Here is a 16,206-nt window from a genome sequence, read left to right on the forward strand (position 1 = left end):
AAGTGGAGGAAAGCGGACCCTGGCAAAGGCCGGGATAACGCTAGGTAGAAAAAGATCGATACGAACACAAACACATATTTCGCAAATCGATAATTTACGACTTACAGCGTTTTGCTTTAGAACGGCATCGCAGCGCAGCTGTGTCGTGCCGCGTGCGCTCGCGCCGCTCCGTTCTCCGTTTTCTCATTCCTTTTATATTTTTTATGATATCGATCACGCGCCAAATAAATCGTGTTGAAGTAAACCCGGCGTTGTTTTTGGCAAGGGGCCTGCTATCGTAAAAATATTGACGGAAGTTTATTTACTTGATCCAGGCACAGGCGTTCCTGGGTCATTCTAAAAGAAACACCGAGGCCAGGCGTTGGACTGCGCTGCTGCATGCGTTTTGTAATAGGGATGGTGACACGTGTTGGATTTTATAACATATTATACATATGTTGTTTGCTGTTGTTTTTGTTATATTTTTATATTTAACATAGTGGGCTCTTTACTCCCTGTACTATATGTAGTAATTAATGATTAATGTCAATAGATACGGACAGCAATAGTTTGTAACTCTATGCACACACACACACTGAGACTGAGACTAGAATCTACACTCAAGATCAAGACCCATCAAAACTGATTGTATGTTGTATAGAATATCATAGTTTCGTCTTAGTATGACTGTGAGTATCGCTTACATGTTTATTTTATTTATCTAAAACACCGGGTTCAATAATGACAGCGTTTTACACAAAAATAAAACGCTAATTAAATAACTTACCCTATTCGGAACCTAATAATAATATTGAGAATGGCAACCCTGTTGTCGGTCGTATTGTCCTTTTCTAGCATATACGTCCCTCTCTCTCCCACACTCCCACCACACAGCAGTTTGCTTTTTGGCGGTTGTCGCAAAAACAAATTTCCAACTCATTGTCTCAAAATTATACATATTTACACCAGGCAGGATTAAAACTTTAGGTTCCGAATAGGGTAAGTTATTTAATTAGCGTTTTATTTTTGTGTAAAACGCTGTCATTAAACAACTGTACCGCTATTCGGAACCTAATAATAATATTGAGACGTGTTTGTTATCGCCTGGTGGTGGGAAGACGCCAAGCCAATGTGATTTATACATGTACTTATTATGTATATGTAATATTATTATATTATGAGTGTTTAATTAATTATGCAGTACACCCTTTATTTTAACACCCGTGAGGAGAGAGGTATTTAGTAAAGCATACAATTTGATATTCCATTATATAATGATACTAACTTAGCATTTTATATACGTACTTAATGTACTTATAAATGTTCAAAAGAATAAGTGAGTCACCACAAGGGTGCTATACTGGTACTTAATTACATGAAAACTGGGTAAAAAAAAAAAAGATGTGATAGGTCAGTCTACTCTTCAAGGAGCATACAACATCTGTTATAAGGAGTAATGTAATTCAAGTATGAGAAGATAAAAATAATAAAGTACTAGAGTAGTTTTTATTTATAAGTAGCAATTATTATCAAATTTGATAATAATTATCTATAATAGTAAAGTAAGCAGTTGCAGGAATATAACAAGGACAGGACCTTTCTTATTTCCAGAATCCCTCGGGATTAAGTAGACGAATATTTTAATTATTCTTTATATCACTATCACCACAAAGTTAATAAAATTAGGTACTTGTTGAAATGTCATAGAGAATCACTAAATTTCTTTAATGACTGTAAGCCATATACTTTGTTATAGGTTATAGCTATAAAATGCATTTAACCCTTTTAAACGCTTTACCTGGCTTTACTAACGAGAACGCGAGTCAATGTACCTAAATAAACCTTACTTGAAAGTGTGAAGGTTACTTTGAGAGCTTAAGCCACAACACTCATGTGTTCACTGCGCTGTGAGCACTAGTTATGACGCTTTTTGGTGTTCTTAGCGTTCAAATGATTAATGTAGAATTGCCACAGAACTTTATCAATGATATTTGCAGAGTCATTCTAATTAAACTCATGTTTAGCTATCATAACCTTAATTTTACTCATTAATTTGTATATATGTAGTAAAAGTAATTTCTCAGTGGTTTACTTTATCTGGTGCCTACTGGTAGACATAAGCCTTGAAACTTTATTGGATCTGACCGCTAAAGAGGCTTAATTTCTGTAAACTATTCATAGACATTGCTTAATTCTGAATATTCAGTGTGTAAATTATAAGGAATAAGATACTTAATTCGAAACCCTAGCTCATCGCATAGGTGCTTTTAACCGATATACAAATTTATGTACTTATTTCGTGATTTTACATTATTTGCAATAACTGTGCGAAACCAGGGGGTCCCCGACCTTTTGCCGGGCGCCCGTGGCCCAAAGCCAACAGCGCAGAGGCCCTTTAAGAGGGACCTATTTCATCCAATGCTAGAATCAGCACTTTGTCGAATCTATTAGATATTTAGGTATACTTATCCTCCTTATGAACTAAGGATAATTGTACCTTGTTTATATTTCAATAATAGCAAGATTGTAAATGTTATTATATATTCTGAAATATAATATTACTGAATTTGGGCCAGTGTACTTTTGTATACTATATCTCTGGCCTACTATATAGGATAGTCTAATAACGTCCCGCCTCCTGGGAGGCAATATACAGAGTTCTTCCATATATATTCACGATAGCGCTAAGTGGTGGGGACCTAGTTTACCGACACTTGACTACATGAAATTATTGTGTACATTTTTTTTTTTTTTTTTTTACAGGTCTCGAGCGAGAAGGGTACCTATATATAGGTTGAGGTCCTTAACTTGTGGATTTGGTAGGAGCAAGACACAGACGGGGTGTAAATTAATTGATCCACCATGTTTCAAGAGATTCATGTGCATTGATGCCTTGGTTACACTGTATAGACAGACTATATAACTCTTTGGCAGAGTTTTGCCAACATATTATAATAAATGACTGCATTTGTTTGGGTGTACTTGTTCCACGACAAAGACATATTTATATCTATTACAATGTATTTTCGAAAAGTACTCGCGTTTCAAAATAGCTTCGTTTTTTCGCAAGGCCTGTTTCCCATTTTTATTGTGCAAAGCAAACCGTATCACAATGCTATAATTTTGTATAAATTGATAACTAGAGGGTCATGCCCTAGACGTGACCGCCGAGGTTATACTAGTTAGAACCGTTCGTGCAAACCATTAAGTCACTGTTTATTAAAAACCTTATGTCGTGGGTACATTACATTCCACGGTGGGTACATTTGTTAAACGTATAGTATCAAACTATAATGAATAATGATAAGTGAATTAAGTGATAACAATATTTGGTCCGTGCATAGAAGCGCGTGCCCTTGAGATTAGGGCATGGGTAGTTTAAAATAAACTTAATCTGTGCATAGGAGCACTTACGATCAAGGTGGTTCAAATCTTCAAGGGTCACAAGACAGACACAAAGGTGTAAAATAAATCATTCATAAACGCCCCGTTAGGTCAGTTTTGTATATTTTTATTTCTAACATGCTTGTGCAGCACATGACAATTTTCCTATACCATGCCAGTCAGGAATATAACAATTAAATAGGTAACCTTGGTTATATCGTGTACCTCATAGGTAGGTACTCTTAAACATGTTAACTGAAAAACTAGTGCTCTCGAGGCAAATATAATTTATATTAATTTCTAGTCTGCCATAGCAGGCATAGACTTCAAAGATTTTTAGATATTCATAGGGCCGCTAAACGGAACCCTTTGTACACCTTGAGCAGACTCTTTGTGCTCTTGTAATTTTATTTTCACACCATGAGTGATATTAAACATAGCTTATTTCAGAATTGAACCGTAAGCTATGTCGTGTCGTGAGCTTAAGTGAGCCTGATTTAATTAGAGTCCACAGAGTAGTTATCTGGACCTTGGACGATTGACCACACCTTATTCTAATTATCAATATTGTGCCTGGGCTTGTGGTAGAATTTAGGTGACTAAATCTCTTAGTATTATCTATGCCACCCACATTATGAGGCTTAGCGTCTCCAGACCACAATTTTAAAAGTATTAGGGTGCAAAGATTTTTTCATCTTTAAAATAAAAATGAGTCGAGATAGGCCTGGAATCTTATGTTATTTTATACCTATTATATTATAATTTTAGAAATGTTCATTAGTCCAATTTTGGGTTTAGCCAATAGGGTGTTCGGGACCCTTAAAAAAGATTGGTAAACAAAAATGAAAACTCGAATAACGAAGCCTTGCCTATTTCGACTGATTTTTACCCAGAACATTATTTTGTTAGAACCCTTTTACTTTCTCTAAGAGGAGGTATTTACATATTCATTTTTTTTTTTTATATATATATTTATAATTGTGGTCTAGCCTGTGTTATTACCATATCATTTAAATTTCTGACATGCCTTGCGCAGGCTTACATAGGTTGTAATATCATCATCAATAACTTGACATCAGTTTGTAAATGAATCAAAGATTCTTTGGCACACCTTACGCAGGTGGAAACATGGCAGCCTTGCGCAGGCTTAGATAGGTACACAACATATTGGTTTCATCACAAATAACTTGACGTTAGTTTGTGACTGAATAACAGATTCTCTTAGGCACACCTTACGCAGGTGGAACCATAACAGACATAGGCTTAAGAATATCATTCAAATGAAGTTTATGGGTAATATTCCCTTAGTTGCGAGTTCCTCGCTCGACAAAGGGAAAGGATTTACTTTAATAGGCACTTTTAGAAAGTGTCATTCACGGTGACGCGCAGATTTGCCATAACTAAACTTTAACTCTACAGTTAGCGAATATAATTTGACAATATGAATGAAGCAAACCATGCGTCTTCGTCAATGAATCAATCTAAAGATTCCCATATCGTTAATGCCCTTTCAAGTCACAGGCTTCCGATTTTATTTAAAACGTTTACAAGTGTAGGTACTATTTATGTAGGTAGGTAGGTAGGCTTAAAGATTGACCCTCTTGTATGTAGTTACATATAGAATAATAAAGTTATTCAAATCCAAAATAATACAAGCACATATAGCAACTACATGCAAGAGTTCTTTTCTTTAACCTTTTAAACTGTTAGTAAGTACCTGTTATTTATTTAAAAAGATACCTATCTACCTACATTTTAACCATTTTTTTTTTTTTATATCAAAGATCTAGTTGGAGAGATATAAGTTGGTAGATAAGGAGCGAAATACTTAAGGATTTCCATGACATTCTTGCGCAGAGCCATGCTAATCTCTCTCTTTGTCTAGTCAGATTTAAGTTTACGTACTGCCGAAGTACTCACTTTCCACAAAAATAAATGCAATGCTTGCGATGTAGGTTTGTTCGTTACCTTGTGTCCCTCAGAGCGGAAATAGAAGCCCCGCGAAGCGGGGCTTCGTCGACTCCCAAGCGGGTACACGTTATTTATCAGCAAGTTTATTACCAAAAAATTCATTTTGCAATATTATATTTAACCCGGAACGGGATAAAACGACAAGTTGCTGATGGATACTTGGATAGATAAAACCTACACGTCTATAAGCTTCTATCTGAATACTTAGTTCTACGTAACACGTATTAACTATCCGATCCTTTCGTATTCGAAAACACAAATCACTTAAAAACTGAAGGGTATGCCTCCACACATCACCATTTAAGTGTTATAATTTCAACCGTTACTAATAGACACACAAAGATTTAAGTAAACTAATAAGACTCAGAAGAGACTTAATGTAGGTATAAAATTAATTAAATTCTAATGGTGACAAGTGCACGCTTTACCAGCTCGATGTGTTTTCTAACATTATGTGTTTTAGTATTTTCATTAGCATAGCCACGATGCGCGCAGGCAGCCTTTGAAAACTTACACATTATTATTCCGGATCGTTTTTATTTGCTAGATAGTTTAAAGGACACAAAATTTAAATATTTATTTCGAACGGCAAAAGCCGTTAGAAACTGTTTTTCAATATAGTCAGCTAAACTGGGGTACAAATTCAAAAACTCACCAGCAGTTTAGCTTCACGACCTTCCAGATGGAAAAACAGCAAGCCAATGAGTTGGAAATTTGTTTTTGCGACAACCGCCAAAAAGCAAACTGCTGTGTGGTGGGAGTGTGGGAGAGAGAGGGACATATATGCTAGAAAAGGACAATACGACCGACAACAGGGTTGCCATTCTCAATATTATTATTAGGTTCCGAATAGCGGTACAGTTGTTTAATACGAATAAGAGAATAATTTTATGTTATATACTACATAATCTAACTTAAAAAAAAAACGATTCTACAGGGAGGGATGATATTAAATGTCTACGCTGCATAATTTTCTAGTATATTTATTATTTTTGATCGGCTTGATATTAAACCAAGTCTGAATATTTGAGATTGTATTCCACTTTTCCACTGAACGCCATTTAAAGTTGTTATCTTGTGTTGTTACAGGTAAGTGCGCGGGCCAGCCGCCATGCTGGATTGTCTGTGGTGAGTGCTCGGAAAGGCGGAGAACGCTGAATAGGACATTTATATTTCATACTTCTTGTTCTCTCTCTTTAAACTGGCGTAGACCTTAGTTAATTAAGGTGCTATGTAGATTATGTTAGTTTCGTGAGTTTGAGGGAATATTTGCCTTAAGATTCACACGAACCCGCCGTCAAAAAGCGATAATCGAAAGTCATGCTCTCATTTTAATACGACAAGGACGTTTCCCTCTGACTCCGTCTGGGTTGTCTGGGTCCAGACAACCGGCATTTTTGCCTTACAAAAGGCGTAACAGACAAAGTTGGCATAGTACTCGGGAAGTACTCTATAAAGACGGTGTATACGTACACATTTATCCAGAATCGTGGGGAGCCTACGGTCACCGAAGGTATACCGTTCCATTCCAAAAAATATTGTTGAGGTTTACAAAATTGTTGCAGTTGTGGTAGTTCCCATATAGGAGAAACAAAGCACATTATAGCTGAAAGAATTAAGAAACATGAAGCTGTCAAAAATAAAATCGTAGGGACAAATTACTATCAACGGCATAAGAATACGCAAAGTACGATCAAAGATAGCTCTTTTCCTAAATGGCGCTGTCATAAAGCCCGTCAATCGATATAAAACCGGGGTTGGTTGAGTATCCCCCCAGATTATTAGACGCCATCACAATATAACGTCTTAAGGATATTCACGGTTCAGTTTAGTTTATAAAGTATCGTATTTTAACGCAAATTGTAACTTCGCCGTTCGTAAATTTCCTGGGTTTATTCCTGTGTTCATTCATATTATGCAAATGGGTTATTTATTAAGCTGTATATTGGCGTATGAATATACAACAATTTTAGCAGGCTTTGTGAGTAATTGCGCGGTGAGCTGGTTTTGCCGTCGCCATTTTCCTTTGTTGTTTTTTATGTTAGAATCTGGCTATTCAACCGTGTCGGTCAAACGTTCCTGAAACATCTCAACTCCTAAGAGTTGGACTAACAGGAACGTATGGATGGCACTAATGCTGGTGACCATCGTTCATGTTCGCGGGCCAGACCTAAGTTTTGGATAACACTAGGCCAGGACCGAGATGTATTTGGTGTATTTCTACTTATTTACGAATTTATAAAGAAAAATGTGTGACTTTAAGAACTTAATAAAGCCGCTTTGTAAAAGTTTTTCTGCTGGTCACGACTCGTTTATTTTTTATTGTACTCGCCTTCACGGTTTACGCCTCCTAATACACATAAAAACTAAGAAACGTTGAAAAGGATGGCAACTATAATTTCCTTATTGTGACTTAAAGTATATGCTTTAAGTAACAATAAGGAAATGATAGTGGCCATCCTTTAATTAAATTTTAATTGCTATATTCCTCCTCGCATTAAATAAGGGTCGGCTGGGTTTTTCATATTTTGAAGTGACAAAATGCTCTTATTAAATTCACGTTTCTGACATCGATAGCCCATAGATTTTATAAAATATGTGAATATTTAATCAGCTTTAATTTTTTAATGAAAGCTATATGTATTTGTAATTTTTTGACAAGCAACTAATTACGAATTAGAAATGGCATTAAATAATTGATTGGTGTACAGCGAATACAAAAAAAGCCGGTCACAGGTGAAGTTGAAGTGACGTCACTTCCCTGTTCCCCTTGTCACAACTTGTCACATTTTACACTCTCTAAACGTGTGACGTAATTTTTGGATGACCCCTTGAGCAGGGTATTTTCTATTTCATGTAAAAATATTAAAAGTCGGTTCTGATTACCAGTTTTGATTGAACTATGTTTAATCATAAACTTTTCTTTAATACATGACATCTATTTCAGTTTGTACATATTTTATATAATGTAGTATAGTATCAATATCATTTGTAAGTATATGTTTATACAATCCTCTTTCGTATGATATTATTAGAAAGATAATTAAAGCATGTTCTTGTAGGGTTTCACATGGAATCCTCTCTATCCTTCCTATTTGTAGCTCTACATAATAATTTGATTCTGAGAAACAGATAATTAAATAAAATAGTTTTTTATCGTTCCTACCTCCGACTTTGGCAGCGTACAACGATTTCATTATTTTTTCCTGTAGGGCGCTTAGCATGTAATGTAAGGTTTTTATCTTGATTATCTCTCATAGTTAGGTACTTTACGTCGGGCTCGCCTATTGCACAAATGCACAGATGTATGACGCAACGCAACCGTAATCGCTGCCACTGTTGCATTGTTACTAAATCTATCGACTTCTCAGGCGTCAGGGCGTCACTGATGTGCCGACAAGAAGTTTACAAAATAACGAATGTAATAGATGGAAAAATTTCGAGGACCTCTCATATTTTTGTAAGAAAAAAGAAGTTTTCTACTTTAAAAACCGGGCAAGTGCGAGTAGGACTCGCGCACGAAGGGTTCCGTACCATAATGAAAAAAAAAAAAAAACAAAAAAAAGCAAAAAAAAAAACGGTCACCCATCCAAGTACTGACCCCTCCCGACGTTGCTTAACTTTGGTCAAAAATCACGTTTGTTGTATGGGAGCCCCATTTAAATCTTCATTTTATTCTGTTTTTAGTATTTGTTGTTATAGCGGCAACAGAAATACATCATCTGTGAAAATTTCAACTGTCTAGCTATCACGGTTCGTGAGATACAGCCTGGTGACAGACGGACGGACGGACGGACGGACGGATGGACGGACGGACAGCGAAGTCTGAGTAATAGGGTCCCGTTTTACCCTTTGGGTACGGAACCCTAAAAATTGACCCTTTTCCAGAAATGTTCGAGAACTTTTCCAACTATTTTGGAACTGGCCACTACTTAATCGTCACTAGAACTACCATAACATATCAGGAGCTTGATAATTCGTAATTTGCGATTTAATAACAACAAATTAGGGGTCAACCCTAATTTACCACCATAAGATTAGATGTTCAGTAAATCCATGTAATAAAATCAGAACTCAATGTTAGTTGACCATCGAACAATACTCCGATGGTTTATGCTGTCCTATGTATATGTGACATTTTGAGCGGCTCGCTGAGCAGTGCGTAGGCAGGCGTGACCACATCACGGCCCGCGCCCGTGCCCTACCGTATTGTAACTAAACTTGTATGCTGTGTATGTTCTGTTACCACGACTGTTCTGTTACCTACTGTTATACACGACTTTTGGACAATTTTTCAATTGATCAACGTTTTTTAATACGACATACGGCATTTTTTAAGCCGAAAATTTTCGGATTAGGTATCAGGTGCAACTTGCAAGTGCATCTCCACGATACCTCTAACGACACGGGATAGTGAAATGAGATTTACTGGTATGATAACTATAAGTACTGTGGTTAAAGTCATAATGGTTCGCTTTCACTCGAATCAGAGTGTTTAATGATATTGTCGCCAAGTCATCGCGGCACGAACATTAAGCATCAGGTATTAAGTAAGACTGGTCACGGTAGTGACCTGGAATAAATATCCCCAGGTCATCTTCTAACCACAGAGCCCTCTCCCATTGCAAAAGTATCTATACAGCTTATGGTTCATTGTTCTAACCGGACACTTCAGATTTAAAATTATGCAGTAAAAATAGCGTAATGAAACAAGTGCAATTTGAGACGATTTCATTGATTAATTATTACAAAGTAAAGTGTAAAGTGCCCAATCGTTCGTTCGATCGTTGTTAATTTTAACAATGCTAAAAGAAAGACGTTCATTTTCCAACGTGATAGTAATTTATGAAATTGCTTGTTAGAAATTTTCATAACTACTTATACTCGTATACTATGTTGAAAGTTAACTCAAACCGACAAAGTTATATTTCCGTTATTTTTATTGCAATAACGTTTTAATCAAACCACAAGTACCGCGGTTACACTTACAATTTTAGTTACGGTTTAGTCTTAACATATAATATGCAATTTTCAATCTTAAATCTTCTGTGTAAGTGCCAGAATACATAAAACGCTAAAAAAAGTATGCGATACGATTGCTAAACGACGAGAGAGTTCTCTTTAGAATAAATTGTATGTACGCCACGTTTGATGTTTAACTATTTGGCATGTTAGTGTTAAAATACCGGTCAATATGGCACTGGAGCCACGGGTACCTAGTTTAAATTGCAATTTCTATAACCGTATGGTTTGTGTTTATTTCTGCGGAGTAAATAGGTAGGTACGCTTTAAAAATACATACAATTAAACCTGAGCTTTGAAGGTCTTACCCCCGCCGTAACCAGAGCAGAAAAATGGGTCATTATGGAAAATCCGAAAGGATGGATAAATCTATGCCAAATGCGCGCTAGGCCCTAACATGGTATATAGGTGGGAACGCAGGTTTCTGGATTTTATGAAACATATTCTAGAACAGAGACAACTAACACTAGGTATGTCTAGATTTTTTCCAATTTAGGTAAACATTTTTAATAAGAAATAGGTACCACAAATTTTATGTATATTGCTTTGGCTTTTTTTTTGCCAGTGTAGCCGGTTCCTTACTTTGTGATCTTTGTATGACTTTTGTCGATTTGAAGAACCTAAAAAACCGACGGTTTGATGTGTCTGGAATCGATAGGACGCCAGTTCAAAGTCACATCTGATGCAAGGAGAGAGGGAAGGCGCGGGCGGCGGGCCAGTCCCACGCTCACCGCGGCCGCAGTAACACGTGCGGCGATGCTCCGCGGCGCGCCGTCAGCTGTTGTCTGTGCACGCGCGAATCTCGCGCCCGGCTAGTTGTTGTGCAAGTGCTGTGACCAGTAGTGACAGTGAGTGCATGTGATGCTGCGAGGCGCGGGCGGCGCGGCGGCCGGCGCCGCCAGCACCCTGGGGCTGCCGCCGCCGCACGCGCGCCCCTCGCTCTTCGACTCCTGCCACCGCAAGATCAGGATGATCGGCGGTGGGCCAGTCGCCTTCTTAGGAGGACTTGTTGCGTGAGTGCCCGTTTCAGTTGGTATAGCACCTCTTACAAGCGTCCACAATCTGCAATGCAAGACTTCGGAGAACATGATGGGCGAACTAAAATGCCATGGCAGGCTTGTCAATTAATGCTCTGGCAAGCGAGAAGCTAGCTCGCTCAAGGATTGGTTTGAAAAACAAAACATATCCCACCGCCTGTCTCCAAATTTTTTGCAATGGGACCGAATTCCAAAAAACTTTCAAGTGTCTTCCGCTGATAGTGTATAGCGGACGTGGGGTAATTTTGGGGATTAAGTGTGTAGGAATAGGGGGTATTATTACCCGAGAAAATTTTTGATATGTTGTTAATTATTTATTCTAGAAGTTTAAACATCTAACATTGAAATGCATTGAAAATATTGAAGTCCAGCGCGTTATTTGTTTGTAGATGCATCCGAAATCAAAACATCATATATTGTGATGTGTATCTGACAATAGACGTATTGTTAATCAAAATGTTAGGCAGACTGGACTTGTCACATGCTGTCAGCTTATCACCAAGTTCACCAACCAATCTATATGTGCTTGATCATATAGATTTAGCACCTTTCGAGGTGAGTTTTAGTTTTGTACATATTTACTTTATCAGGAGAACAAAGTTTAGAGTCGGTCGAGACGGGACTCAACTTTTAACCTTTAGGTAATCTAACTTAGAACATTTTCTGATAATCACGCAGCCGAACCGACAAAGCTATGAACTGCGTAAGTTGCGAAAAGTTTCCCTAAAGTTGGAAAGTTCGCGATATTTTTCGACAATTACAAGTAATCAAGGAAGTTTCTACTCCTTGATTACTTATAATTGCAATCTATTCCTCTTGGAATGCTTTAACACACAAAAATGTGAAGTCTCTGATTTTTTTCACTTGGAAACTTCTCCACATCCTACGACACGTCAGTAGTCAGCCTTCAATATTGTTTCTCCCCCAAAAGTCCACGCTCATTCGACGTCTAAGTAAGATTTACACACTGCAATCATTAAAAACATGCGGTGAAAAATCCTCTTTACGCGCTTGCTTTATCTTTGAAAGCTGAAAGATGAGGTGACCAGTTGTCATTGAACAAGCATACCGCATATCGAGTTTTATGACCGCCTATCAGACTGGAACTGACCCATATATCAGATGATAATATGGATCATATGGATGGTCATATTTTAGAACGAAATGCAAAGCTTTGCAAATCGCCCATTCGCTAAAATCTACTTCCCATCCTCCAGAAGATTAACCTGCATAGCGCATAGAAACGTCTTTGCAAAAGGGGGTTAGACTCGGACCTCTGTACAACTGAATGTAATATTGATATCCACATATTTATGTGACTCTTGAAGCGATAGCTTTTTTTGGATTTCTCTGGATACGAAATTTAAACAGAAAATTGGGATCAACTTATTCGTGATGTCAATCGAGCTTCAATCGAGCAATCGACATTTAGAGGGTTATTATCATTAGTTTTTTAATCGTTTTAGAGCAATATGAGAGACGTCATTCATTTGTATTTAAAATGTCATTAGTTGCGCAATATTTGATCGTATTTTAATTGTTTCAGAACTGGTTACATTGTGGTGACTATTTCCCTGAAATGCCCACAATCAATAGAATAACATAAATAATAGTGGGTATCAGCTATCTAGTATAGCTAGTGGGTATACATACTATCAGGGTTGTCATATTAAATATATTACTAGGAAACTATCCTAGGAAACCAGTCCAGTCCGGTAAAAAGAAATAAAAGTTTCTTTCTAAGAATTCCCAGTTATTTAACCGAGTCAATGTCCTAAATTGCTAGTTAATGTAGAGATAGCCTTCTTTGATAGAACTCAACTATCTAAGTTCGTTTAAGACAATGTAATCACGTTCCTTACTAACTTAAAACAAACAAGACTCGAGGAAATTGTAATTTACAAAGAGCTTTCAACTTGAACATTTTCGAGGAATAACAAGTTAAATGCAACAAAGCGCTCTTTCAATTTGCAAAGGAGAGATAGGTAGTAGGTACCTATAGTCAGGATATATAATAAGTAATAATTTTCTATTCGTCGCTTTTAATAGATATTAAAGAATATAATAACTGCATCCAGGGAAAATGTCGCTGGAATGAATTTCACTCTAACAATACGATACGCTCGTGCATGCACTAGTGAACAAATACATTGTTGTGAACGAACGGTGCGCAGCTGCCACGATATGATGATTCTTGCAATTCAATCCTTAGGCGGTTATTACACCGGATGCGATTCGCACGCACATCGGAGCGACGTGCGAATCGCATCCAGTGTGGTAACCGCCTAATGCTACGCAAAGATTAAAGGCCGGGGAAATCTTATTGTAAATGACGCTCTCCTAAATTCTTTAAGATAAGAGAAGGGGATAAATGGGTCCAAATTCTGTTCGTTGTCTTGTCTTTTGTTCCCAAAAAATGAGACGGAGTGGAGCTTTTTGTATGCGGTGAAATTTAGTTTTGAATTTTTATCAACAGAATTATAATCTACAGATAGAAAGACATGCAATAGCTCTCAACTTCTTTTATTAAAGACAAAAATAGAAGCGTGATAAAGTGGTCAGAAACGAGACAACGAAAATAATTCTGACCCAAATAAAGTACTGACATTTGTATGTATTGTGGTTACATTTGATCGTGTGCCAATGGCGCGGGAGAAACACAGCTGCCACACAATAGGGATTTAACCTACAGCATGCTCCCCGCCACACAGCGTACTAACAGGAAGTCAAGAGTTATCGATAACGGCTTCTGGGGTTTTCTGTAACGTAAAGCTGGCTATACACATTAGGGTATGCCGGCGCAGTTTTGCCAACTGCACAGGTATTTAAGACGTAGCATATGCTACATACGACTGTGCAGTTTTCTAACCAGCTTCGACCGTGCAGTTGAACTGTGCAGGCGTACCCTATAGTGCGCAGGGGAAGCTTAGGGCAGTAATTATACGGAAGGCTATTATTGTAGATTAATCAAAAATACTGCGTCTAATATAAGCTAGGTACATGTTTATAAACAGTGGCGTGACGTCATTCATTGACGTCATGCCACGTCAGTTTGGAGGGATGGTGGACGGACCTTTCCGTGCCTTTTTGTTATGCATCCATTTTGCTGAATAATTGTATAAAAACATTCCACGGGCCTGACCTGTAAAAACGTACGGTTTTCCTTCAGTTAACTTCTGTGTCTTTATCAATGCATTTACGAAGATATTCTTGATAGAAGTATGTACCTACTTTTACATTAAAATCCGCCTTTGTACGAACCACAAGGACAATATACAGAAGAATAAACGTGTTTCAATTTCCTTGGCCGTATATTTAGTTTCAATGTGGAAATCCTCGCTATTGTATTTTACAGTAGAAACTTTATAAAGACGTATATAAAGACAGAAAGGAAAATACGGTCAATAGTAAAGACAACCTTGAGTCAGGTGTAATCATAAACATGTTGGAAACTTGCTCGGACTTCCCACGGTTCATTCTTTTGTCCCTTTGTACTACATATTACGTTGCAGGGCTTAAAAAAACGTCGAACAACACGTGTAAATCTGTCATTAAGTATATTTAAATTCTCTGTATCAGAGATGGCAGGTGAGAGTTAAATTACCGAAGGGTTCAAACCGTGGTTCCACTAAGGGAATTTATATATTCCAAACTTAGGCATTTAGAAGTCAGATCCTCGTATTGGAAAATATCACGAGGAAACCTGCATACATCTTGCTACCCATATTAAAGTTGACAGAAGTAACCGAAAAATCGAAATGCCATCGGATATCGGGGGCAATAGAAGCCGTCCGGAACGCTCGAAGGGCTAGAGCTAGAACATTCACCCGACGTAAACCAACTGAATTAACTTCATTGCGGGCCATAGACCGTATAAAATGCAAGTTCCCAATCACGGATTAGAATATAAACAGTGGGACATAATGGCGTGATGATTGCTCGGCCCGAATCCGTGACCCGTATCGCGCGGTACTGTTGCAGTAACGGGACACGCGGCCCCGATACGCCGCCGCCGCACAGCAGGCCTCCGCGACGCCGCCGCGTCGCTTAGTTTGCGTCTTTTATGTAGTTAGTAATGGGGTTTATTTACGTGTCCTATTGTCGGACAGTTTCTGCTAACTTGCTGCTAAGGATCACTTGCACCATTCACTAAACCAGGGTTAACCTGTTAAACCTATACATAACCATAGGGTTACCAGTACAATTTGACACTGGGTTAACGGTTTAATCGGTTAACCCCGGGTTAGTGGGATGGTGCAAGTGGCGCTAAGAAGAATAGGATAATAACTTATAGCTTTTCTCTGCCTTTCTCAGCAGAAAGTGACTGAAAAAGAATGAATGTTTAATCCCATAAGACAAAAGTGGAGATTTGGCGAAGCGTCATAGAATTGATTATCAATTTGTATGATTATGAGTGTGGTACTATACAGCACGTCCACGGATGATTTTATTATTTCTTTTGCGGTACATATTCATGAAAAGAAATGTACTTTTATGTACTTATGTTTTTTAAAAATGTACTCGCACGGTTTTGGCATAGCGACATACAGGTCGTGGATATGTTTTCAAGGGGGCTCGATGCTAAAGGAGCATTCCACGGGCTGTCCCGTGCAGTCAGCCAAGAAAGTGGTTTACCACTTTTCGACTCTTATCATCTGATTGATAGAGTCGAAAAGTGGTAGCCCACTTTCTTGACTGACCGAACAAACGCATTTTATTTCCTGTGTTGCGACTTTTTTCGGCATTTAAAGCAGGCGATTATTTTTCTGAGCATATAAATGGAAACTCTAATCTGCAAATCTTCAGAAAATTC

The 16,206-nt window shown here is 37.8% G+C and overlaps 1 protein-coding gene across 2 annotated transcripts in view; it reads left to right on the top strand.

The window, feature by feature from the left end:
- The window catches only part of LOC134666496 (MOB kinase activator-like 2), a 76,707-nt gene that overhangs the window by 23,179 nt on the left and 37,322 nt on the right, over window positions 1–16,206 (top strand). Inside the window, exon 1 of one of the 2 annotated variants that reach the window (XM_063523676.1) lies at window positions 11,076–11,369. The exons of the other annotated variant lie outside the window; for it this stretch is intronic. Coding sequence (XP_063379746.1) covers window positions 11,218–11,369 — 152 coding nt within the window. The 5' untranslated portion in view covers window positions 11,076–11,217. Of the gene's footprint in view, window positions 1–11,075; window positions 11,370–16,206 lie in introns of those variants that run through there. 2 annotated transcript variants of the gene reach the window in all.

This window comes from Cydia fagiglandana, chromosome 8 (genome assembly GCF_963556715.1).
Source record: "Cydia fagiglandana chromosome 8, ilCydFagi1.1, whole genome shotgun sequence".
NCBI lineage: Eukaryota > Metazoa > Arthropoda > Insecta > Lepidoptera > Tortricidae > Cydia > Cydia fagiglandana.